Source organism: Letharia columbiana (genome assembly GCF_014066305.1).
Source record: "Letharia columbiana isolate WasteWater2 chromosome Unknown Sc0000047_s0, whole genome shotgun sequence".
Classification (NCBI taxonomy): Eukaryota; Fungi; Ascomycota; class Lecanoromycetes; order Lecanorales; family Parmeliaceae; genus Letharia; species Letharia columbiana.
In genome coordinates, this window is record NW_023501091.1 from 226,834 (window position 1) to 252,111 (window position 25,278).

General features: G+C 50.2%; 10 protein-coding genes across 10 annotated transcripts; 6 read left to right on the forward strand and 4 right to left on the reverse strand.

The window, feature by feature from the left end:
• Positions 1 to 1,082: 1,082 nt before the first annotated feature.
• On the forward strand, positions 1,083 to 1,689 carry HO173_010284 (uncharacterized protein; the record flags this gene model as incomplete). The annotated part of the gene is made up of 3 exons (XM_037312170.1): positions 1,083 to 1,304; positions 1,366 to 1,441; positions 1,514 to 1,689. The coding sequence occupies 3 exons, from the start codon at positions 1,083 to 1,085 to the stop codon at positions 1,687 to 1,689; spliced, it is 474 nt and encodes a 157-aa protein (XP_037160964.1).
• Positions 1,690 to 2,634: 945 nt separating this feature from the next.
• On the forward strand, positions 2,635 to 3,398 carry HO173_010285 (uncharacterized protein; the record flags this gene model as incomplete). Its single annotated transcript, XM_037312171.1, has 4 exons — positions 2,635 to 2,871; positions 2,932 to 3,024; positions 3,085 to 3,160; positions 3,244 to 3,398. The coding sequence occupies 4 exons, from the start codon at positions 2,635 to 2,637 to the stop codon at positions 3,396 to 3,398; spliced, it is 561 nt and encodes a 186-aa protein (XP_037160965.1).
• A 265-nt stretch (positions 3,399 to 3,663) lies between these two features.
• On the reverse strand, positions 3,664 to 4,995 carry HO173_010286 (uncharacterized protein; the record flags this gene model as incomplete). The annotated part of the gene is made up of 5 exons (XM_037312172.1): positions 3,664 to 3,988; positions 4,046 to 4,557; positions 4,614 to 4,649; positions 4,707 to 4,848; positions 4,901 to 4,995. 5 exons carry the CDS (start codon positions 4,993 to 4,995, stop codon positions 3,664 to 3,666), a joined length of 1,110 nt encoding a protein of 369 aa, XP_037160966.1.
• Positions 4,996 to 6,094: 1,099 nt separating this feature from the next.
• Positions 6,095 to 8,243, reverse strand: HO173_010287 (uncharacterized protein; the record flags this gene model as incomplete). The annotated part of the gene is made up of 4 exons (XM_037312173.1): positions 6,095 to 6,212; positions 6,274 to 7,973; positions 8,034 to 8,166; positions 8,224 to 8,243. 4 exons carry the CDS (start codon positions 8,241 to 8,243, stop codon positions 6,095 to 6,097), a joined length of 1,971 nt encoding a protein of 656 aa, XP_037160967.1.
• A 259-nt stretch (positions 8,244 to 8,502) lies between these two features.
• On the forward strand, positions 8,503 to 9,014 carry HO173_010288 (uncharacterized protein; the record flags this gene model as incomplete). Its single annotated transcript, XM_037312174.1, has 2 exons — positions 8,503 to 8,586; positions 8,661 to 9,014. 2 exons carry the CDS (start codon positions 8,503 to 8,505, stop codon positions 9,012 to 9,014), a joined length of 438 nt encoding a protein of 145 aa, XP_037160968.1.
• A 773-nt stretch (positions 9,015 to 9,787) lies between these two features.
• On the forward strand, positions 9,788 to 12,726 carry HO173_010289 (uncharacterized protein; the record flags this gene model as incomplete). Its single annotated transcript, XM_037312175.1, has 2 exons — positions 9,788 to 9,844; positions 10,636 to 12,726. The coding sequence occupies 2 exons, from the start codon at positions 9,788 to 9,790 to the stop codon at positions 12,724 to 12,726; spliced, it is 2,148 nt and encodes a 715-aa protein (XP_037160969.1).
• Positions 12,727 to 13,518: 792 nt separating this feature from the next.
• On the forward strand, positions 13,519 to 15,408 carry HO173_010290 (uncharacterized protein; the record flags this gene model as incomplete). Its single annotated transcript, XM_037312176.1, has 3 exons — positions 13,519 to 14,669; positions 14,730 to 15,042; positions 15,160 to 15,408. 3 exons carry the CDS (start codon positions 13,519 to 13,521, stop codon positions 15,406 to 15,408), a joined length of 1,713 nt encoding a protein of 570 aa, XP_037160970.1.
• Positions 15,409 to 16,067: 659 nt separating this feature from the next.
• Positions 16,068 to 20,189, reverse strand: HO173_010291 (uncharacterized protein; the record flags this gene model as incomplete). The annotated part of the gene is made up of 3 exons (XM_037312177.1): positions 16,068 to 17,004; positions 19,772 to 19,844; positions 19,901 to 20,189. 3 exons carry the CDS (start codon positions 20,187 to 20,189, stop codon positions 16,068 to 16,070), a joined length of 1,299 nt encoding a protein of 432 aa, XP_037160971.1.
• A 17-nt stretch (positions 20,190 to 20,206) lies between these two features.
• HO173_010292 (uncharacterized protein) lies at positions 20,207 to 22,151 on the reverse strand (the record flags this gene model as incomplete). The annotated part of the gene is made up of 6 exons (XM_037312178.1): positions 20,207 to 20,426; positions 20,475 to 20,800; positions 20,849 to 20,959; positions 21,013 to 21,180; positions 21,790 to 21,942; positions 21,996 to 22,151. The coding sequence occupies 6 exons, from the start codon at positions 22,149 to 22,151 to the stop codon at positions 20,207 to 20,209; spliced, it is 1,134 nt and encodes a 377-aa protein (XP_037160972.1).
• A 351-nt stretch (positions 22,152 to 22,502) lies between these two features.
• On the forward strand, positions 22,503 to 25,265 carry HO173_010293 (uncharacterized protein; the record flags this gene model as incomplete). Its single annotated transcript, XM_037312179.1, has 6 exons — positions 22,503 to 22,641; positions 22,694 to 22,800; positions 22,859 to 22,987; positions 23,042 to 23,535; positions 23,590 to 23,684; positions 23,734 to 25,265. The coding sequence occupies 6 exons, from the start codon at positions 22,503 to 22,505 to the stop codon at positions 25,263 to 25,265; spliced, it is 2,496 nt and encodes an 831-aa protein (XP_037160973.1).
• Between the last annotated feature and the right edge of the window lie 13 nt (positions 25,266 to 25,278).

Here is a 25,278-nt window from a genome sequence, read left to right on the forward strand (position 1 = left end):
GCACCCTCATCCGAAGATCATCGATCATTTGTCCCCTTAAAACCTGATCTCTGCGCTGTTGGCTCTCGTGTTCTTCGCTGTGAACGATGTTAAAAGCTCTTTGTAACCAATTCACTGGTTGACAAAAGACGATTTGTGATCTTGTTCCTTCTGACCATGCTATAGCTGATAATGCGAGCTTGAGTATTTCCAGCAAGCTCAAATACATGTTTATCGTTGCCTCAGGGTCTGAGGGTAATGACAAGATCAAGCTTGCATATGCAGGTCATGAATGAGGTAGCACTTGTGGAGGAAGCTATCAAAATTGCTTCGCGAGCAATTATGACAGAGGCACAAGGACTTGATCTAATGATACCGGCAGAAAGCGAGAACGGCTGTCAGAAGATGACCCTTCTTCATACTCTTTTCACTCTCGTACGCTACGCTTGTCCTGGAAACGGCACAACCTTATGGTCAGGCTCCTGTATATCTCGCCTCTCTCTTTCCTGTTTCTCAAAATTTGGCAGCATATTGTATTCAGTCGAGAGCAGCACTTTGGCAAGATTGACGCGAAACGTCTCGATGGTCTCATAAGGACAGGAGACCACAGAACAAAACATTGATGTGCTGTAGACTCACGAAAAAGGAGCGAGATCAGGTTTCCACATTCTACTCCTCAAAGTATCAAGATGTGGCAAACTTCAAACTTCGAGCTGGTACAACACTTTCTGTATGCAAACAACTCAATTGTATAGACACATTTCCACTATCTTCTCCCCCTATTCCAAGACCACTGCTGTCATCTCCTCTACTTAAAAATAAATATATATCTTGAAACGGTCATGCTGGTGAAACGCAAAAGCGTAAAAGCACAAGTCTTCCCGCATTCACATCCGTGAAGCTCAAAGCATTGACCGCCTTCTTCCTTAGTGTTATGCGTGCTTCGCAGCACGTCACGTGGAGACGTATTCATATGCCGAACCTCGTCAACCCAACGTCACTCCCAAAACCCTCACCACACCTCCACCATAGCCGTCTTTAGCATCTTCTGAACCGCTCACCATACCTCATCCATCGCTATCTTTTAAAAAGCGCCCTCGACGATGGCAATGATTCTGCAATGCGTCGGGAGTGATGGCAGACCATTACCATACTTCTTCAGAGGACCTCCCGGAAAGCTCAACACCTCTGCTTGTTTGACGTTGGACTACAGTTATCCCTGCAGCTACCACTGCATCGGTTTGTGCATGCCATGGAAAGCCGGCCATGCCACGGCAGTGGCACCGATGATCCTGGTGGATAAAGCGAGGCTGTTGGCGGAGGACGTACGTACTCACTCTTCCTGCTTTGCTGGAAGGTCCACGTTGGTTCTAACGCTCTTTTCAGCAAGCAGAGTTCGGGGTGCAGCCGTATGCGGACTTGAAGCCAGACGAGAGAGCCCAGTGGTGGCGCTATTACGCCCGTGAGTAGAAGCCTCGTGCCTATTTTGATGATGGGTGCCAGTTTCCTGAGCTGATACTCGCCCTCATCCCAGGATTAGCGGCCGTGGGCATGGACCACGACCCCGACGATCCGCAAAATGGGAAAACTCGAGCTAAACTTCGAAAGCTGCGTGGGCTGGCGATCGGAAGGCATGATTGGTGGGCGAGCAAGCGACCGTTGGCACCAGCACCTCCGCCGCCGCCAAATGCAGGCATGCCATCAGCTTGAAAGGCGTACGTGAAGGGATCTATCCAAGGAAACCCATCTACCTAACGGCTCCATCACAGCTGTGCGGCAACAACTGCAACGAAGCCTTTCATGGGAGCCGGTGCCTCTGCAACACACCTGCAGTCCCTTCATCACCGTACGCACCACCGTCATCCTGGAAACTCCGCGGATACTCCCATCAATGTCCGGTATCTGCTCTGATTGTTGAAGAAGTTGCATGAGTCATTTAAAAGCGGGAGCGCCGCAAGGGTTCCCAATGTCTGCAGAGATTTGCGAGACTTGGTAGCATGGAAGGAGGACAGAAAGGAGGAGATCGGGGCGCCATTGCCACTACTCGATCAACCGTGGCGGAGCACTGGCATCCAATCGGGCTGGTTCAACATGGCAAGGGGGACCGAGATGTATTTTTACTGCATTTCAAAATTCAACTCAATTATACTGGTGATACTGTAGGTAGCGTACCCAAAGTCTTTGAAAAAGCCTTCACGATAGGGTGAGAGCCTGGCCTTGTAGATATGCGCTGAATCCTTGAATCCACTCGTAGTGTTAAACACATGCCTTAGTAGAGGCGTTCACTTCGCTTCACACATATTAATCGACTTCACACATCGGTCGACTTCACATTAGTCGACTTCACACATCGGTTGACTTCACCTTAGTTGATTCACATATCAGTCGACTTCACACATCGGTCGACTTCACATTAGTCGACTTCACACATCGGTTGACTTCACCTTAGTTGATATATATATCGGTCGACTTCACATATCGGTCGACTTCACATATCGGTCGACTTCACACATCGGTCGACTTCACATATCGGTCGACTTCACCTTAGTTAATTCACATATCAGTCGACTTCACAGTCACCGAGGCCTATTTAATCTCATTTCTCGGCGCCGAGCATTCTTCATCGACAACAACAACCACACCTACCTTTTCACCATGTCTGACCAAGACCCAGACCGTTCACCTCGCCGCGTTCTCCCTCCTCAACCTTATCAGCTCCTCGATAAGAATGACGGATTCACGCCATACTACGTGCCACCCGCAGAAGCGAACCGTTTCCCCGGTCATGTCACCCCTTACCTGTCCAACAACCTGAAGCATCCGGCCGAGGAGTTTGCGGGGCCGCGTAACCTATTCCCGGGCAGTGACCCCATCACGGATGCCAGACAGGGGGTATGTTACCCCTCGTCTTTGCCGTTTATGTTGTTCACAAGCTGATCAGTGTACGTGTAGGATGGCGAGAGGCCCGGCCAATTGAGCTACGAGCAGGTTGCAGCCCTGAAAGACGTCAAGGATATGACCGTTGTCGAGAGGCATGCACGTGATGTTTGTGGTCCCATCCTTTGATTTTGTCACAATGACTGACTTGCGCATCTTCAAACACAGGCGAAGGAGTTCACTACTTCCCCGCCCGATGCCCTCCCGCAGGCTCAGAAACAACGCTGGGCTCAACTGTACACAGGTAAGCTTCCCGGGCTCTTCGTTGTTACTGGATTTCATGTTTGTCCTTTTCAGGAAATAGCTGACGAGAAAACCACGAATCAGAGCTTTTTAAAATGCATGGGGAGTCCGAGGATAAGGAGAAAAAGCCGAAGGACAAAAATGAAATTCCAGATCAAGATCCGTACAAGATACGTCCCCGTGCTGAACTGCGCAAGCTCAAGGAGCTGGCAGACTTGGCTGGAGGAAAGCCGGAATGAGCGGACTTGACGAGCTGCATGCAAGAAATTTGAGGAAAGACACAGGCAGAATGAGGAGCAATGGCATGTGAAAAGAGGACATGCAATACTTAGCTTGCAGATAGAATTGGAATGAAAGAATTGCTCCCTGCCTCATGATGCTTCCGACTGTGCTCTCGGCTATCTTAATCCAGAACATTGTAGGAAACACTGATCGGTCAAGATCATACCTCACCCATCATCCAGCTGTTTACGACATTCTTACGATTTCTTACCCAAAGATTTGTCAAGAGTCCTGGATTCCATCCCTGAAGTTTCTTCTCTGCAGCCCCTGTTTCCCCATGAACATCTCCCTACCAGTCTGGCTCACTCGTTTCCATTCCTCCAAAAGCACCATGATCTCAGATCTACTGTCCTCTACAATTGCATCCATCTTGATATCATTTCGGTCATAGCCAAAAGGATCTTCCAACTGCATGCCAATACCATCGATACCGTAGAGTGTAAACATGACAAGTACGACAATAGGCACTGCCCACCAGCTCATGTCCTCGACAAGGGCGAAGGGCAGCACGCAGCCAAAGAGCGCCAAAACTTGTTTCTGATGGATCCTGAGCTTCGATCAGTAGAGAATCCTTAGGGCGAAGAAGAAAGGGTTCGGAGCTCACAGATGAGCAACTGGAATGCTGGTCAATCGTATCGTCTCCATCCGCCCATACGCATCTGTCAATGTATTCAACTGCACCTGCATCTGGCTGGCCTGCGGCCCGTGGAATATGCCCTTGTCAAAGAATTTCTTGATATACTGTTCCACAAAGAAGGTCAATTGCAGGGGCAGTCCTACACCTCGGCCATCCAACCCCGTCAGTCCTTGGGGCAGCAGCTCGCTGTATTCTGGTATATGCGTAGCACTACCAGTGTTCACGCTGATGGCTGTGCCTGGTATGATTTCGGCACCCCATTCCGCTCGTAGGTGATTCTTCGTGGCATAGAGTATTGCAACTAAGATGCGGACAACGCGTTCAGTGTCGGCTCGGTCCGCGAGAGTTTGGTTCGTACTGGAAGTGATGGCGCTACAGGCCAGAAAGGAGCGTGTAAGATTACGGACGGATGTAATGATCACAGTGAGGTAGTTGCGGCCGTCCCAAAAACGGTTGTAGCACGTCTGGTTACGGAAGACCTTCGTGGCTTAGGCTCAAATTACAGATCTCTCAAAAAAGAGACAATGGGACTTACCAGCATGAGACCAACGACGATTGACAAGCTTGGGATCTGGAACGCTGTTAGCCTGCCGCTGTATGGAGGCATTCCCTGCTTGTGCTGACATACGATGCTTGCTGGAAGGCCTAATCTTCCGTCTAGATGCTGGTCAAGAAAGACGACCAAAGCAGCGAATAAGCCATGCAGGGCCACTGGCAGTATGATGGCACCATGAATGGCGCCCTTAATAAAGCGAAGGGCAAGTGGCCATCTTCAGTATACATCAGCATTCATGTCCCATATGTGTAGCTGGGTGACTGGACCTTCTCGGCTTCTGTCTGGTTGAACGGGCAAAAGGAATGGTGGGTTGCCGCTGATGATGTCTGCCCTCATCATTTCCATTAATATGATTGACCATAGTGTCCTGTTGTACTCGGATCCAACTTGCTCAGGCTGTTTCTCATCGCCTTTTGTTGAACGGGGCATTACTGAAAGGAACAGTTCTGGGTTTGTCGCTGCACAGCCGGTCGACGTTTTCGGCCGTCATTGATTTGAAGAATGTTGGACTGAGACACGATAGTATGGTATTGTATGGTATTGTATGATATTGATAGGTTGGTAAGAATGACACTGGCCAGTGGGAGGCAGGAGAAAAATAAAACCGGAGTACTATAGGTATCTAATACCGTAATATATTATTCTTATGTCTCCAAGTGAGAGGAGTCGGAAAGAAATCACTAGAGAGGACGTTTGTTTCACGATTCTTGGCACTTGTCTCAGTTGTGGCTGTGCCCCGTGCCCTGTGGTTGTGGCTGTGGCTGAAAGCCGAAAGCCGAGGAAGCCATCCGAACTCTAATTCCATCAATCATGCACTCAGGAATAAGAAGATCATGCTTTAAAGCCGCTGCAACGAGGGCTAAATAATTAATTAAGATTAGAGAGCTAAGGGGTTTAAATGATGATAATAATTTATAGTTTTTATGTGGATGGGTAGGTAAAAGTTGAATGTTTTGCCTCTGGTGGGAAAACCTCTCCTCTCGGTCTCTTGGCTTGTCTCTTTGTCTTGGCTGTGCCTGCCTGGGCTGTGGCTGTGCTACCTCTCCTCTCCCCTCCCTCTCCTCTCCTCTCCTCTCCTCTCCTCTCCTCTCCTCTCCTCTCCTCTCCTCTGGTGCCTCTGCTCTCCTCTCCTCTCCTCTCCTCCCCTCCTTTCTCCGTCCCCGCCTCTATTTGTGCACTATCATAGCAAACATCACATAGCAAAGATGGCGTATGCTTGCAATACAGGACAAGCAGTTACTGCACTAAGCCCGAAGCCCGTTCCAATTGGCAGCAATTGGCCCATCACCACATCTCCTCTACAGAGCTTGGTCATCATGGCTTGCTTCCACGCGTCCCGAACAACGTGTATTTCCGTAAGGTCGCCCACAATCTCGCAGTCTGTCCATGCTTCTGACAACATTGAAATGGCGTCCGTGACCTTCTATGGCTCGGACATGCCAATTGTGAGGATTCTCCACTCAGCCATGGTGGTCTGCATTCCAGCGACGATACCAATCAAGGCAATCGGCGTTCGCAACCGATGCAGACGTCTTAACGTTGGTGCCACATAGAATTTGCTTGACAGCAACCTCGACCCTGGACACTACATTAGCTCTTTGATGTCAAAGTCACGATGAAGAAGAGACGTGAAGCTCACTTCTTGCCGTTGATAGTGACTGGAACCTCTGGGCATTCATCGACAACCCCTGGTACATGTCTTGCACTAAGCTCTTTCCGTATGACTGATTTGACCTTCTCCCTGAGCTCGCCTGAGAACTTTGCCCCTCGAGCCAACCTCAGAAAGAGGACAACAGTCTCGTCAGTATCACCTTCTCGTCTCCTGCCAATGCAGAGACCATCTTCGATCTCCGAAAAATGCTTCAAAATAACATTGTAGATCTCCGAGCTGCCGAATCTTACTCCAGCGGGCTTCAGGACGCCATCACTGCGTCCAAGCATGATTAAACCGCCTGTCCGTGGGTTGAATCGAACAAAATCACCGTGATGCCAGACGTTAGGAAACACCTTGAAATAACTCTTCTTATACACCTTTTCGCCATCAGCACCGAAGAACATGACTGGTTGACAAGGGAAAGCTTTAACGCAGACCAGGTCCCCAGGTTCGCCAGAGTTGGTGACATCCTTGCCTTCGAAGTCCCAGGCTTCCACAGCCATTCCGAGGCCTCGTACTTGGATTTCACCTGCAAAGACAGGCGAGATCTGGGAGGGCGCTCCGAAAAGAGAGATGATATCCGTTCCACCTGTGATGCTTCCAAGATTGATGTCTGGGCCGAAAGCCTTGTAGACAAACTCGAAGGTGGAAGGAGCCAGAGGACTTCCTGTGCTGTATATTGCTTTCAAGGTCTTCAGGTTTACTTTTTGATTCGCCATGACACTCCTTTGTTCGAGCAGCGAGAGATACTTTGCACTCGTACCAAAGTGGGTTATGCCAAGCTCTTCGATCAAACGAGGCATGGCGAGGTCACCGCTACCTTTAGGGCCCAACGGTCGAAATGGAGACCCATCGTAGAGAACGAGGGTAGCACCAGTCGCCAGGCCGGATACAAGCCAATGCCACATCATCCACGTACAAGTGGTGAAATAGAATAGACGATCTCCCGGCCGGATATCACATTGGATATCATGTTCCTTTTTATGTTGGATCAACGTGCCAATCGCACCGTGAACAATGCATTTAGGCTTTCCCGTGGTTCCTGATGAATACAGTATGTACACTGGGTGGTCTGGCTGAAGCTGGACGAATTCAAGCTTGGCTTCATCTGATGCTGATTGAACAAACTCAGAATGGCTACAAGCTTTCCCATGAGCGACTGAGATGTCTTGAAGATCAATCTCATGACCAGGAATGGTTTCAAACACCACACAAGCCCTCAGTTGAGTTAGTTCTTGGGCAATGTCTTTCAACTTGTCGTGGACCTCATGCACCTTACCATTATACATCACCGCGTTGTCAGCAAACAGCACTACGGGCTGGATTTGCTGGATTCGATCCAGCACCGCATGGGTACCAGTGTCAGGAGAAATAGCGGTCCAAATAGCACCTATGGAAGTCGTAGCAAGCATCGCTAGCAAGGCATTGCAATGATTGGCAACATATGCAGCTACACAGTCTCCTTCCTTGATCCCTAGGTTTCGCAATGCTACTGACAGTTCTCGCACCCGCTCCCGGAGCTCACGCCACGATACGTACCCTCGCGAATTTTCATTAGCCTCGATCACGGCGAAGGAGTTCTCATTCGGATTGCATTTTGGGTAGAGAAGATTCTCGGCAAAGTTCAGTCTGGCATGTTGGAAAAAGGCAGGGCGGGGGAACATGGGAGCGGTTTCGTCGACAGCCTGACTTTTCTATCAACGAAGCCAACAATGGAAAAGAACCCCTTGGAGATCGATGGGTACCTTAGTAAAGGGCACTGAGGCCTTGATGCCAGTGAAATCCCACACTTCCTCCCAGAATCGATTTATATTTGAGATGGACCATTGGCGTAGTTCCTCGTAGGTCACAAATTGATGGTTGTATTTTCTTTCTATTCTGGTTTTGAAGTCATAAGTGCGTGTTTGTGTTGGACGGCTATGTGTCCAAAGACACTTGGCTTGGCAAGCGTCCATCTCAGTGACAGATTAGCGACAGTCCCCCTCCGACAGTCCCCCGTCTATACTAATGCAGCGTACCGGCTATATCCGCAGCCACCCGGCTTGATATAGTGGATATCTGACTGGTGGGTGCATTGTCGATATTTCTTTTATTCCACGATATAAATATCTAAATAGGACGTTACACCTTAACGAGTGAGGGAGGCCTCATGGTGTAGGTTTCCAGCGATGACTTTTACCACAATTCCAGGAAGGCTGTGAGTTCAAATCCACGATGTTAGCAGCAGCCCCACGGGGGCCCTGCGGCAGCCCTACGGGGGCCCTAGGGGCCCCCTTCAAGACCGAGCGGCCTACATACGTCAAGAATAGGCTAGACTTGAAGCCTTACAAGCCAAGCAGACCGTCACTCAGCCAGCTCACCAATCCACTCAGTTAGCCACTCAGCCAGAGCACTCAGTTAAACAAGAGGAGGAGTCACTACAACAGGCGAATGCGGAGAACACTGCGGAGAAATCAAGCGGCAGCAAGGCCCCCAGCACCAAGAACGCAGGCCTACTCTCCACGATCCCGCGTCAAGTCATCAATCAGCAAATGGAGAATACTACTACAATTTGGCCTGCTATCTCTACATGCCTAGGCAATATCGCATTGATATGGTATATCATTGAGTTGACGACGCAAGAGAAGGACCTACTGCGGCGGTCACAGCCAAATCACTATGGCCAATTGGGTCTCTTCAGGACGGAGTTCGGACGATGCATATTTGGACGAATTGAAACCGCCTGATGTCTTGTTTCGACAGCCATTTCATTATTCGAAAGATTTCACTGCGGCAGGGGCACCACAAATTGGCCTGGTGTCTCCATTCCTTTCCAGCATTTCGAAAAACCATGCATGCATACTTCTTGCCATGAGGACATGGCATTTCTCTGTTTTTTGTGGGCAATTGTCATGAGATGCCTCAGGGCTACCCATAGGGCCACAAGCGTAGGCTTGACACCGCACATATCTGCCCTGCAGGCACATAGAACAATCAACAAATTTACACCACACACATAATATGAGTCAAACCATAATGATTCCTTAACAATTTCATCCGAACTTGAAGTTTCTCACAATGTGGTGTACAGGGTTGGCGCGGCCCCTTATCTAAATTAGGTGGGGCCTAAAGCTTAGTGTGTAGATCGTGCGCGGGAGGCTGCATTAGTATGGACGGGGGACTGTCGGAGGGGGACTGTCCGCAGTTAAGTTGGTCCATCTCAGTGACAGATTAGCGACCGGGCTTATAGTAGTACATTCAAGAAAAGCTATTTGACAGCTCTGGCCCACAGATTCTACCCGCAAAAGCTATGAGTATGGGTAATACGTTCAGAAAGAATAGGGTACTGCAGAGAAGCGAAAGAGGTCTATGACGTTTATTATCATCTACGTCGTTCGGGATTTCTACAGGGGGGTATGACGGAATCGGCTCGGCAATATAATGTTCCGGCCCCCCAAAAATGTAGAGTCTGAGTACTGAGGCTCGTTCGGGATCCGGGGTATCAGCCCTACGGAGGAGGATGCCCTATTGCCAAGACAAGGAAATCACAGCCGGAAGCCGATGGTGCCGGGAAGTAGTGTGCAAGCAATGGCAATTTTGATTTGAATTTTTCCAATCAGCTACGAGTACGGAATAGTACTGGTATCTTGCTGTCTAATCTCCCCCAAGCATGCCTACCGAGCTGCGTAACATAAGCTGCTGACCCTTTTTATTAATAATTCCTCCATTCCTTCCTCTTCCTTCCTCTCTTGTACTGTACTGTCTCTCTCTCTTTGTTCATAAGCATTCGGGAAGCAGCGGGCATTATTACCATCTCGGTCCTTTCCTTTGAAGCGGCGCCACTCCAAGTACATTCCACTACTCTCTCTAAAACGGACCGCTACGAATCCATTGCGTCAGATCCGACCACTGGTGCAGTGAAGTCAATTCATTATGATGCAAGCAAACGATAGGACGCCTTCTTTCCGAAGTTGATAGGTACAATCATACCGTCGTGTGACCGACAAGATTGAAGACGCACCCAAATTGCCATCGTCCATCGAATTTTGGTTCTCGGTCTTCGGAAAGCTCATCTCTCCTCCGTCTTCCTCCGCGACTTCTTACTCATCTTGCCAGCGACGTGCCTTTTGGCATTGTTCCTACCCTCTCACCTCTACACATTAATCACTCTCCATAAGGAATTGGCTTGCCCGTACCAACTCTTCTACACGTTTCACTTCCACGTTGTACCTTAATAGATCGATTCCCGGCTGCTTCGCCTCGCAACACTGCCCGGACGAGGACGACAGCTTCCACTTCCCATTGATCAGCCTACGATTTCTCGAAACGCGCTTCCTACCTGGATTGACTCTTCTATCCTAATTGCAGAAGCAACCTACCCAAGTGTCCAGCTCGATAGCAAGCATCATGTCGCGCAGACTCATGAACCCCTTCGCAAGCACCTCCCCGTCCTCGACCACCACAATCATTTACAATGAGAAACACGAGCTTCCCCGGAGAGCATCTTCACCAAGGATAAAGAAATTTCCCAATTTCTTTTCAACCTCGCCAAAGTCGAAGAGCGAGACACAGACGGCTACAGCTGCGCTCCTCGCCGCCGCGCAGCAGCAAGCCTTTGTGAATTCGCCCTCCCAGCAGATCAGCTCTCCATCACTGTCATTACCGACCATATCCTTGTCTACAGCTAGGGCAGATAGTGCCAATATGGACGAACCACCAACGACACTGTTCCAGCCACCTTCTCCGGCAGAAGTGCGCAGAATAGCGAGGCAGCATGCGCAATTCGGTCCGCTGGGTCACCACACACACAGATATACCAGCCGCCACCATGGCGGAGACTTTCCAGAACCGGTCATGGACGAGCCTCCATACTACTACTTGCTTACAACGTACATTAGTTACTTAATCCTAATCATATTCGGTCACATTCGAGATTTCTTCGGCAAGAGATTTCACAAGGATCACTACCGGCATTTGCAAGCCATTGATGGCTACGCAGCATTGAACAACGGCTTCGATGACTTCTACGTCAGGCGGTTGAAGATGCGAATAAATGACTGCTTTGCAAGGCCAGTCACTGGAGTGCCTGGCAGATACATCACACTTATCGATCGACAGTCCGACGACCACAATCTCCACTTCAAGCATACCGGGACAACTACGGAGACATTGAACATGAGCTCGTACAATTACCTCGGCTTTGCCCAATCAGAAGGTCCTTGCGCCGATCAAGTCGAAGAGAATGTGAAGAGGTATGGTTTGAGCCTTGCAAGTACGCGTGCAGATGTTGGTACTTCAGATCTCCATGTCGAAGTGGAAGACCTGATTGCGCGATTCGTTGGGAAACCATCCGCGATGGTCTTTTCCATGGGTTTTGGGACAAACGCAACTGCTTTCCCTGCTCTCATTGGCAAGGGCTGCCTGGTCATTTCTGATGAGCTTAACCATGCATCAATACGCTTTGGTGCTCGTCTATCCGGAGCGACAATCACGATGTTCAAGCACAACGACATGAAAGATCTTAAGAGGCTTCTGAGGGAGGTTATATCCCAGGGCCAGCCACGGACACACAGGCCGTGGAAGAGGATTCTTGTCGTAGTGGAGGGCCTTTATTCTATGGAGGGCACAATGTGCAATCTACCTGGCTTGATCTCGTTAAAAAAGAAATACAAGTTCAATCTCTTTGTTGATGAGGCACACTCGATTGGAGCGCTCGGTCCGAAGGGCAGAGGCGTTTGCGACTACTTCGGTATCGATCCCTCCGAAGTCGACATCTTGATGGGCACCCTCACGAAATCCTTTGGCGCCAATGGAGGATACGTCGCGGCCGACAAAGCTATCATTGACAAGCTCAGACTCACCAATGCTGGATCAGTCTATAATGAATCTCCAGCGCCTGCTGTGCTAGCTCAAATATCTGCTGCCCTAAGGATCATCAGTGGCGAATTTGTTCCAGGTCAGGGCGAGGAACGTCTTCAGCGATTGGCGTTCAATTCACGATATCTCCGACTTGGGTTGAAACGCCTTGGGTTCATCGTTTCTGGTCACGACGACTCTCCGATCATACCTGTCCTCCTCTACAATCCTGCCAAGATGCCAGCTTTCTCACATGAGATGCTCAAGCGCAAGATCTCAGTTGTGGTTGTCGGCTACCCAGCTACGCCGCTCGTTGCATCGAGAGCCAGATTTTGTGTGTCTGCTGCACACACAAAAGATGATCTGGACAGACTGCTTGAAGCCTGCGACGAGATCGGTAACGTTCTGCAGATCAAGTTCTCATCTGGGATTGCTGGTGGTGCTGAGCCACTTCCGGAAGGAATCACACCAGAGATGGAGAAGGAGTGGAGGCGGACCGAAAAGGGTGGGCCACACGGCGAACTGGTCTACCAGCCGCCACGATGGAAACTGGACGAGGTGCTGAAGAGGGGCGTGCAAGATGTCAAGAGCCCGCTGAGGTGATCTTCAGCTCTTGCTCCTTGTCCGCACCAAACTCGCCTCCAGTTTGCGTAGCTCTTCTTTTCGGCACAAACATGGCGTCGACGATGCGTCCAACCTTTGATCACCTCTACCTTGAATTGGCGTGTGACCCATACGATCGTTGCTCCTTAGCAATCAATGGCGTTGCGTCCAGGCGCTCTACATTGGCATGGCCTTTGTTTGTTGGAGTTCGGCATCTAGAAGCCGAGAGTATGACGGAGGACTTCCTCTGTCTTTGCATTTCATACCTCTGGCTCGTTGCTGTCCACGCGGCGCCAGGGGTTTACCTCCACGAGCGACAGCTCTTCACGCATTCGCCACGGAGCTGGCTTCTGTTGCGATTGCGATACAGGATGGGTCGGGCCTTTGGCTTTTGTACAGTGGAGATCGAGAGTGTTTTCAGGGACTGGTTGTAATAGAATAGAGAATGGGTATCAATCATTATAGATAGCAATTGATCCCCTGTCAACATCACCTAAACGTCGTTGGTCCCTGGTTCTTTGCCTTCACATACGCATTGCATAGAGTATGAGTTGGCAGGCTGTCAGGCCGTTAATTCATCACATCCATTAATTCTGCTGATACCTGAAGTCAGCCCTATGATCCTATCTCCGACACACCATGAGGCTGTAGGCATCATCTCCCCCTTGCATTGCTGGCGTTGGGTATTCGACATGCTCATCTTCTTTTCTTCCCAAGCCAATTTCTCTGCGGCTTCCCTTGTTATATCTTGACCTTTCGAGTGGTAGATGTGAAGCTTACCACCCTCCAAAGATGGCCTCTACACGAAAACCGTCACCCGTTTCTAAGCTACGGATATCCTCCTTCATCAAGGCCATTTCTATCCTTGGCATCATCATCGTCATATTCAGTTACATCTACTGGGGTCACCTTGCGCGCATAAATACCGCTTTCGACTACCAGAAACTGCCCCCTTCTACAGAACTCCAAACCGACAATCCTTCAAGCCAGGAATGGACACACAAGATATGGCAGACGAGCAAATACCCAGTCGCCGCAATGAGTGAGGAGGACCGGACCCACTTCCAGACATGGACAGATTTGAACCCTGATTGGGGACATGAAGTGCTGACGGATGAGGTAATGGAGAGCTATGTCCGAGATCATTTCCATGAAACGCAGCCTGAGATGGAGGAACTATATTTCGAGGTCAAGGATTACATACTGAGATCGGATTTGATAAGGTACTTTGTAATGCTGGCAGATGGTGGTGTCTACAATGATCTCGACGTGGGCTGCGAAAAGCCTATCAGCACCTGGATACCCAAACAGTTCGAAGACACCGCTGGGGTCTTGCTTGGTGTCGAAGTCGACAACAAGTACGGACCTGACGGTAGGACTTTTACCAACGGAGAGGATCTCTTTGAATTGGTAAATTGGACCATCATGTCAAAGCCTAACCAGCCATTTATGGGGTTCTTGGTCCAGCGTGTGATGGAGAATATCAAGAGCCTAGCAGCTTCGAAGAACCAAGCTATTTCAGAGATGGTTCCTACAATCCCGGACGTTCTCGTTACTACTGGTCCGGCGGCTCTTACGACGGCTTTCTTTGATTATGCTTCAGGTCTGACCGGCAGGAATGTCACATACAAGAACTTCACAAAAATAACCGAGCCCCAGATCGTTGGCGAGGTTGTTATCCTTCCAATTCAAGCTTTTGGTGCTGGTCATCAAGTTCAGTGGGCAGGCCTCAAGCAGGATGGCTCGCAGCTGGTCCATCACTACTTTGCGGGATCTTGGAAAGGGGACCATCATGATGGCGGTTGGCAGGATGCAGAACACAAGGCTCTCGAGGAGGCACGAAAGAAGAAAGAAGATGCGATGGCTGCGGAAAAGGCACCAGACAAGGCTGCTGAAGGTGTGACGACGGAAGAAAACCCGGATTTTATACCAGAGAATAACCTGTAAGGGTCAAGGAAATATCGAGAGCAGGCTGGAGGACGTACTGCTGACGGGGATGATAGAACGGTTGAAGAAAAGGTACTCCTACCACAGACAGCAAATACCACAATATCGCCAGGGACTGTAGCACTCTCCAAGCCACCAGTTGTTGAACAACCAGCAAACTCCAACATCACTGAGCTCAAAGTAGCCGTTGATGAGACGTCTTCAATCCAAAATAGCAGTGCAGCGGTTGCAGACACAGTTGCAGTCATCAACTCAGCCATCGCAGACGCGGCTCCAGCTCCAGCTTACAGCGCAGCGGCAGTGAACAGTCCAACCACTGAAAAGCTAGGGTCGGTATCAAATGGGAATGCTCAGGTTGAGGACATAACAGTAATCAACAAGCCAGCCGAAACAGTCCCAACCCAAAGAGGATAATGTAGCGGTTGGAGACACAAATGCGGTGGCCAAATTGGTCGAGCCTAACCTGTAGCTGACGGGCTAGCAAAGGAAAAGCCTGCAGATACAATAGCCCTAGAGGCTGAAACAAAAGGAAAAGCGACCGGGAAAGCAGAAGCAGAAGCAGAAGCGAAAGCCAGCGCTAAAGCCGCAGCAGACGCGAAAGAACAGGCTGAGGCTGTGAGGTTGATGCAGGAGGCTGGTGAGCCTGAATGGGCTCCACTGGAAGCGGTGGGCGAGAAGAAAGTATCGAATCATTTGGCGGACTACGGGGAAGATTACTCCGTATCGGAGGATTGACTGATGATGGACCATGGCATCTCGGTCATGGTACTTTATTGAATCGGAGCTAGAATAGAGCTTGTGGCCTACTTGGCCGCCAGGTCGCGAGGATTCGAGCCACGTAATTATCTCCCAGAAGCAGTCGCTTTGAGAAATACTGGTAGCAGAGAAGGTAAAGCCACTCTCATCAACGATACTTGGGATTCTTCTGCATGACTCAGAGGTACAGTGAGCATCGCAGCAAGGCCTGCAGGATGTGGATGGAGGCATGGTGGGATGAAAATGATGAGATGTGAGACGGGCCTTGCGTCTGGCGGACTTGATGCACCACTGGATGAGGCCTCGGTAACCACGAACGCATCGGCGCCCCAATATCTCGCAAGGATAGGTACGAATGTCGTAATAGCCTTCATAATAGATAAGACGTCAGTCCTCGATCTCTGCCGCCATTTGCCATTCGTTCTCGCCTCCTAGTACTGGTCAGCTATTATCGAATAAGTCATGGAAACATCTGGATTGTAGTGAGTGGTAAGCATCAGAACATTTGGGTTGGAGTCAAGAGTTTCATTCTTGGGTTATTGATACAATCCCCACATGCTTGAGAATGCAATTGCCCGCTTTTTGGAAGCATCCCCAGCCTATGCATGCTTCTTTTCTATCTGTCAACACGCACTCAGTCACTCGTTTGCTTCTTTCTCCTTCCCCTTGCCCTTCTGCTTGCCCTTCAAACTGCTCTTCCCCTTCCCTTTCCCCTTTCCGTTGCCCACTTCTTCCTCCTCTTCCTCCTCCTCCTCCTCCTCCTCCTCCTCCTCCTCCTCCTCCTCCTCCTCCTCCTCATCTGCAGCATCAGTATCATGGAGCCGTTGTTTCTTCTTCGGTGGCTGGCCTTCGTTGTTCTGATCATCCGCTCCATCGTCATTCTCAACGCCGTCGCCGTTGTTGGAGTCCCATCTGTCAAGAGCCGCGTCTACGTCCCAACTTGCTCGTGCGAGCTCGATCAAGGCTTCAGGAGCGCTCGCACGTGGTCGTGCGAAGTCAAGGAATTGGACAGCGAGCCTTGTGATCGCCGTCCTGTCAGATTCTCTGGAGCGATCTGGCAGATTCTCCCTGCGGTAGTGCAATGCCAGCAGGAGGGTCTCATCGTTGTTCAGCGCCGCACTGATGATGGCATCTTCCACCTGGCGGGTCATGAGTGTCCTGTGATTTTCTCTACGAGGCGTTTCGTGAGGACCACTGGGAGCAGCCCTGAAAGCTGCGGTGGAAGGGCCAGCTCCTCCTAATCCAACAGTAGCGCTCTCGGCCAACCCGCCTGCTGTCGTGAAAGGTGGTCCACCTGCCGCTTGTGGAACCCCTACTGTGGCGGTCACTGCTGGAGGTCCGACCGTCACAGTACGACCAAGAGCCCTCGCAGCCAAAAAAACTACCGCTTGTCTGGCACCTCCCCGGTGACGAAGAGCATCTGGCAGGCCAGTGCCGACGGTATTCACTGATGCCAAGTTGTGGGCCCCTAGATAGGACTTCCACAGAAACAGTGCCTCATCACTCTTGTTCACAGGTTCGAAGCCTATGGTGGCCAGATGCAAATTGTCTTCAACACGTTGATCTCTGCTGTAGCTGGTATCATTTAGCACTGCTTGTCACATTCAAGGGCGGTTCTGGTTTTTACCGCGAGAACAGACTGCGGTCGCTTGCGTATTCATTTGCTATAACTCCGCCAAGGAGTCTTCTAGCTACATGCTGGTTGAAGTATAACCAGGTGAGTTCGTGCAACCAAGGTGTCTGGGTGCCTGGGGGCTCCAGGTGACTCCTTATGGCGTCTATTTCGTTGCGGACTGAAGGAGCGGTGTCGCGTTAGTAGATACCACCTGAGTGGGATCCGCGATAAAGGATTTACCCCGTCTAGGGGGAGGTACGGTTAACAACTTACAACTGTGAAGTCTCTGCCAAGTCATCGTAGCTCTCGGGGTCGACCCTCGCGGAGCCTGTGGAATCGGAGCGGGATGAAGGACCACCCGTGGTGGTGCTGATGTTGGTTTTTGTGCACGAGTCATGGTGGAACTCTCTAGTAGTATGTAGGTCGGGGTTGTCTTCGAAGACTCTGAGGGAGGTGGAAGTTCGAATCAGAAGAGAAGTGCAGAGTGTTGTGATATGTGAAGAAAAAGACGGGGATGTCCAAACTTATGATCCTCGCACAGGTACTAATAAAGGAAGTACTAAGGAAATTACACGATGTCACTCAAACCCTAAGACAAACTCGCTTAAGAGTGTAAACACTGAGCGTCAAAAGAACATTGACTCTTTCCCGGCCGTGGGCACAGCATCATGCTTGGGACGTGGGAAAAGATGAAGATGGCTTATGGGAGTAAGCAACTCGAATGAATCAATGACCTTTGGGGTCTCGATACGTAAGCTAAATTTTCACGTTCTCGAGACCTAGATCTAGCCAACAAGATCCATCGACCACGCAAGCTCGAACACATTCTAAAAGCCTTTGCTCGCTGTTCACGATCGCAAGCTGATCCACAACATCCTTTCTTTGTCTGCCTTGCTGATTCGAATCTCCTCCAGCCCATGCTCAGCTTGTGCCCGATAGTTGCCCGAACCACGGTCATTAGCCCCATCATCGCTACCGCTTTCGTCACGGTCTCTCTCTCTCTCTCTCTCTCGCCTCTGACTCCTGTCCCGATCGGGGGCCCCCTAAATAGGAGGGATAGGTATGCCTTGGGCTTCCGCTTTCATTTCTTTGAGACGACGTTTGTCCGCCGAGAGGCTAGAAGTGCAGTTAGAAAGTCGCGACGATAGGGGAAAACCTACACCATCCAAAGGCAACTCTAGCGAACTAGCCGAGTCAAGGTGCTGCTCCCTTGGCAAGAACAGAGGAGCGTTGAGGCTATGGACTCGAGGGGAGGGAGGAAGGGTACCCGATCCTTTTTGGAGCTGTCAAACAAGGAAGAATTGTGATTGAAGCTTTAATGGCCCGCTCAAAGAAAATGTTTCTTCGATTCTGGCCTCAGCCGGGCTCAAGAACACCTAAAATCGAGCGACTCCAAAGACGGTATCGAGGTCTTCAGAGTCCACAATGGCCTCGAGGGTAGGAAAACATCCCGGAAAAGGGACATCGTGCCGGGGTTTCCTGGTCGTTACTGCAGTCCCATGTGCTTAAGGGTCCATTGAATCAACGCATGGGACAAAGTCTATACAAGCAGTTCTCCAACTTCATAGGTCATCTTTCCTTGATCGCTGTGGTGATAACTTCTCCTCGTAGCTCTCAAGGGAGCATCCTGTTGCTAAGCTGTCTGCCAAAAGCGGCCAAGTCCCCTCGAATCCGATGTTGGATGACCCGTAAGATCGTACGAGCATGGGACCGCCTGGAACTTTTGTTATCAATGCACAAGCAGGAGGTTGTTTTTCCTGCCGGTTAACAAGGCTAGGAGCCCCGATCAGTCGACCGTGTTGCTTGGGAGGATGGCCTGTGTGGTCGGCAATCTTTGCGAGAACCTTGACTAGTATCCGCATGATGTGAAGATCAATCAGTTTATGAGCAATGATTGGGTTCTTCCTGGGCTACTTCTCGACCCAGGTGGCCTCATCAGCGGTCACATGGCCAAATGGATAGCAGCTTGGGATCTATGTTTTTTTTTTGTTGGATCTGATATGACTAGGATTGTGCGGCAGCGGAGCGCTTATATTGGGGAGGACCGCTGCCTGGAGGTGTGTAGTCAGACCACTAAGGATTGCCGGTCCGACGACCGCAAGAATCTGTGCTGGAGGAGCATCATAGGGTGTCGCTGGTGCTAGATACGAAGAAAGTGTCGGTTGTGCTGGGGCAGCCATGTTGCGATTTTGATGGTTAGGTGCGAGGTGTAGGGGTGTTGCGTAAGCAGATGAAGTAGCATTGTGGGAATATTTGTCAAGAGCCAATACCACCGCCAGGCTAGAGAATTTGTGGAGGAACACAATGTCAGACGCACGTGCCCAGAGAAAGATTAACGTAGGGGAAATCCGATGAGGGTTGCATGCTTCTTAAGGTCCTGTGCCCTCTAGGCGTAGTCATGGAAAACAGCCTAGCCAGAACAACATCTGCGCTGCAACAACAAGGGGAGCACTCTAGGGCAATCATTGGTCAAGAGACCTCACGAATCACGTAAAACAGGGGCTAGTAGTAGATCAGCCAGCGAAGAACAACTCTCATTCTTTGAACTATCCTACAAAGAAATCCCCCCCCCCCCCCGCGATCTTCCCTCTTACCGCCTCTTGACATAGGGCTCTCCTCCGGCGCTCTGCCACAACTTCCTCAACTTGATCCGGGCGCGACACCGGCTAGAATAGCAAGTGCATCAGCTATACGCCCGAAAAGGGTTCCGATCAAAAGAGAACTCACCGGCTCACCGACGAGTGTTTGCGTATACCCTGCTGGCCGTTGCGAAGGCCGATGCGGCTATGATCGAACGACACTACGCAACCCGATCAATACATTAGACTTCAAAAGGTTAACAACGAGGGTTATTACACAGCAATTGCTTATCCCAAAAGGCGATATCGGCCACGTTGGTGAGCTCGATTGGGGCCTGTAGCCCAGAAAACAACGCCGGAAAGGGCTGCAGTCCCCTAGCAGATAGGCGCGGAGCGGGAGAAGGGCCAGCGATGGGGGCTGGTGCTGGAGCGGGGGCAGCATGGGGGTTAGGCCCCGAGGAAAGGGTTGAGGGGTAAGGGTGGGAATGAGGCGGCGGCGGCATATTAATACCAAAAAGGGAGGGGTCTGGATACACAAAATCCCCGTCGGGCGGGGAAGCTGCCATAATGATAATTGTAGGTTTTAAATCGGTGTATCTACCGATGCTAGGACTTCTTCGATCACTTGCGATGGATCATATCCCTTGAGAACAGCAGACGCCGCTTGAAAATCGCTCCCGTATTGAATGCTTCGTTCGGCTTCGGGCCCAATTATTGTGACGCGATGGGGGTAGATCTTGCGTATAGCAAGTGCAACTAGAGACGGGGACACGTATGATTGACCGTGTATGATAGCAAGATACCTATTGAGGTCAGTATATGAAGGGTATATAACTATAGGAACGCCATACTGGACAAGATTGGTGAGGTGCTGAGTTGCTCTAGGCGATACCCCGCTACCAACCGCTCGATGCAATCGAAGGAATGTGATAATATTTTGCTGATACGCCTTGATTTCGGCCGTCAAGTTGATATCCTCGCTCACTTCGGCTAATTGTCTGATCTCTTGTTGCGTGAAACTGTGCGGCGGTACTATGTCTGATGAGTACTGAGCACTGGATCGATGGATGACGGAAGAGACGGAGGCGTGATCGTCTTCTATCCACTCAGAGGCTTCTTCTAGGTTGGCAAATCCGTCTTCTTGACTATGGTAATGCGATATGAAGATGTGGTCGCGCTAATAATGTTCAGCGCACGCCTGACAGCTGTCAGCTACGAGACCAACCAGATGATGGTTGAGACGAGGCTCTGAACTCGAGGTGACCAGGACAAGAAGAAACGTCTTTGGTGCTGTATGAATAGCGGTATGGGTGAATATGCGTTTGGTGCGCAAGAGCTCAATGGATGGTCAGCTTTCAAGCGTTTGAAAGTGGCTTTCTGGTGGCTTACTTCCAGAGCTTGAATTTGTATATCTTCGCTCGCTAAAGATAGGCCCGTGATCAGGACAACGTTGGCGATACTTCGATCATCTTGTTGCCTCTCATTTTGCTTTGTGCGGATTGGTTGTATCGGACTCGCAGAGCGGCGTTTTGCCGGCCCATAATGCCTTCGCGACGACTAGCGCGGTTTAATCAGTATGTTACTAAGGCAGATCCAACGCAAAAGAATCCACGGATCCATGACCCACATCAGCGGGCCACCCGATACGCCAATTAAATGTACGACATTACAGCCGAAAGATCAAGTGAGAGAGCCGAAGGTTTCGAAAGAGAAAGGGAATGCCAAGATCTGAATGCAGTATAGATACGAGGCTGTATGCAAAGCCCACTTATAAGAGCTTCACGGATCAAGAGGAAGAGGGTAAAAGCTTTCAGCCAGACATCCAGCTGAAATACAAGACCTTTCGCTCCTTTCTTGGGGAAATGAGAGTGTGCACCTAAGATCATTAAGAGAACAACACAGGCTTCTCGTTACGTCTCTCGACTGTTCAACACCTCGAACCAGAGCGTCTCCAAAATGCCACATCAGTATAATGCTTTCTTCCTACGAGAGCTGGTGGCCTTGACTATCTGCAAGTGCATAACGCTGAAAGAGAAAGATCTTTGGAAAAATAGGACGCGGAGAAAGGCGATCAATGTATATTTTTTTAATTCATGCACAAAAGCAGACAAGGATCCAAGAAGACAAAGGCTGAAGATGAGAGGCATTCAAAGTTTCAAAACCTACCTGGTCTGAATCCATGCTTGTTCCCAGTTCCCCATTGTCTAACCAGTCACTGGGTTTGCTGTCAATAAGGATACCATCCCTGAAGTCTTCCAGGGTGGTTGAATGGTTGCAATGAAGCACAGTATGATATAAGGCAAAGACATTGGAAGCGATCTGTCAGTCTCTTAGCCAATAGAAATGGCTGGGGGAGATACAGTCCCTAGTACAAGCTGAAGTTCCTGCTCCAGTGAGTCCAAGTCATCTTGCTCTGCTGCTACGATACAATGCTGACCAGCCACAAGGCTCAGAAGCATTGCAAGCTCGAGGTCAGTGAGTTCTTGCACTCTCTCAACCAGTCCAGAAGGGTCCACTGTGTCTGGCATGGTGGGGAACCGTCCGGGGTTGTCTTCTATTGGCTTTGCTCTCATGTACTTGAATATTCTGACCCCGTTCTTTGTCCCCTCTCACACTGGACTGGACCTTTCCTTCAATCATTTGCAATACTATCTGGGCTAGTTATGTTATCAGCGACGTCCAGACACACTTGCTGGTTTGAGGCTCTGCGGAAGCTATTATAGCATGAACGTTCGGATAGGACGGTAGTACTACAACGACGACACCCGCTCCAAACTCCTACCACGTTATTTTTTACCTAGTCACTGCATTTAAAGACCCTACTTTGAGTGTCACGAAACTCAGTATGCTGAGACCGTCTTCTTTCCAGTTTCAGACCAATGCCGAACCCCACTGCTGATTGGGAAAGAGTTGGAGATAGATTCTACCGCAAAATCAAGCTTTACGATGCTGTTTTTGACCAAGATTTGGAACTTGAGAACTATGTGATAGCTGGGGCTCCATGTGCAGGAGCGATCGGTAGCTCTTGATGTGGATGGCGCCTCGAAACCAGAAGCTGATGACTTTCTAGCCTTGTACCGGGACGAAGACAAGCTACATACATACCGAGGATCTCAAGCCTCCAAATCTGGCATTGATATCTATAGCTGCGCAGGGAAACTAATACGTAGAATCAATGTGGGTGATACATACCCGAGTACTAGAGGTCTAAATGTGCAGTGACTGATATATGCAGTGGGACAAAGGCTCAATACGTGGGCTAGGATGGTCAGAAGATGAGAAGCTACTCGTCGTTACAGAGGATGGCATAGTCAGATGCTACTACGATCTGCAAGGCGATTTCACCCAATTCTCTCTTGGCAATGTATGTCCGTCGGAAGCAAACCTCGGCTTCAAGGACTGATCAACGAAGCACTAGGGCGCTGAGCAACACGGAGTGAAGGCCTGCCGCTTCTGGTCCACTGGCTTCGTTGCGATCCTTTCGAATAATCGCCTGATAGCCGTGTCACACTATAATGAACCACGGCCCAAGCTTCTTGCCATTCCTCCTGAAGCCACTGTGCATTCGTGGACCGTGATACCCCCGGCTTATACTCTTTCTCGCTCCGTGGAAGTTCTGCTTGCTATTGGTCAGACGATCTACGTGGTCGACTCAAGCGAAGCCGAAGACCGAGTCCTCCCCAATGGACCTTTCAAATATGTCAGTGTGTCTCCGAACGGACTTTACGTGACTCTCTACACAGAAGACGGTAAGGTCTGGGTGATTACCAGCGATTTCCAGAATAAGATTGGGGAATACGAATCAAAAGCAAAGACCATACCGAAAGACGTCCAATGGTGTGGGAATGATTCTGTCTTGCTAGCGTGGGAGGATGAGGTCCACATGATAGGACCGGACGGTGCGCTGTTGAAGTAAGCTTGTGGCAACTTGAAGCACAGTCAGAGTTCTAATACTTTGCATTATAGATACTACTATGATGGATGGGTGCATCTGCTGGCAGATATAGATGGTGTCCGTATAATGACTAACGACGTATGCGAATTTCTGCAGAGAGTTCCCAGTAGGTCTATCTGCATCCGAGGCCTCGTACATGTCTGACATTCATATAGGCACTACTGAAGATATCTTCAAACTTGGATCGACATCACCAGCTTCCGTGCTCTTGGATGCCGTCGACCAGCTGGACAAAAAGTCACCCAAAGCAGATGAGAACATCCAACTGATACGACCAAATCTGCCCGATGCTGTGGCTGCTTGTGTCTATTCAGCAGGTCAGGAATATAGCACGCATTGGCAAAAGCAGCTCCTCAAAGCTGCCTCATTTGGGAAGTCAGTGCTCGACCTCTACAGTAGCGATGACTTCGTTGACATGTGCGAAAAATTGCGAGTGCTCAACGCTGTGCGGGATTACCGACTTGGCCTGCCACTATCGTTTGAGCAATACGAGCGGCTCACTGCTGAGAAGCTCATCCAGCGTCTCATTAACCGCCGAGAATATCTCCTTGCTATTCGGTTATCAGACTATCTCCGCCTTCCCACCAACAAGATCTACGTCCATTGGGCCTCACAGAAAGTAAGGAATTCCACTGCCGACGAAGGCGCTATTTGCGAAACGGTAGTAAAAAAGCTTGCCAACAAGCGAGGAATCTCCTTCGAATACATAGCCCGTGCGGCCTACGATGAAGGCCGTAGTCATCTTGCCACTCAGCTCCTCAACCATGAATCACGGGCAGGCAAACAAGTACCCCTGCTCCTCTCGATGTCTGAAGATGAGCTCGCCCTTGACAAGGCAATCGCATCAGGAGACACCGACCTTGTCTTCTTCGTTCTTCTTCACCTCAAGAAGACCCTTCCCCTGGCCTCCTTCTTCCGCCTTTTGACCAACCGTCCTCTCGCCACCGCCCTCGTCGAATCATCTGCCCGGGACCAAGACCTGTCCCTTCTCAAGGACCTCTACTACCAAGACGACCGCCGCCTCGACGGCGCCAACCTCCTTTTTTCCGAAGCACTCGCTCAAACTGCCCCTCAAACAAAAGTCGACAAGCTCAAGCTTGCAGCGAAACTCATAGCAGACAACACCAAAGACCCAACCACCTCGCTCTACCACAAATCTTTCTCGGAAGCCCAAGCTCTAATTCGTCTGCAAACAACCCTCGATAATGACCTCCACGGCGGGGAGAAAGTCTACACCGGTCTATCACTGAATGCTACCCTTCACCGCCTCATCCTCACCACCCACGCCAAACGTGCTACGAAAGTAGCCTCTGAATTCCGCGTGCCAGACAAGACTCTCGCTTGGATCCGACTACGCGCCCTGGTAGCAAAGCGCGACTGGGCAGAGCTTGAGGAAATCGCCATCAAGAACAAACGATCTAGCATTGGCTGGGAACCCTATTTTAACGAGATTCTCGGAGCCGGCAATACGAAGCTGGCGGGTGGAGTTTTCGTGGCTAAATGTACTGGACTGACTGCGAGAGAGAGGTCGGATATGTGGATCAAGTGTGGGATGATTACGAAGGCTGGAGAGGAGCTGCTCAAGGCAAGGGATGCGGAGGCTTTGGAGGATTTGCGGAGCAGGGCGAGTGGAGGCGGGGTAGGAGAGATTGACAAGATGATTGCGCAGTTGCGACCGAAGCGATGAGTGGAATCGAACG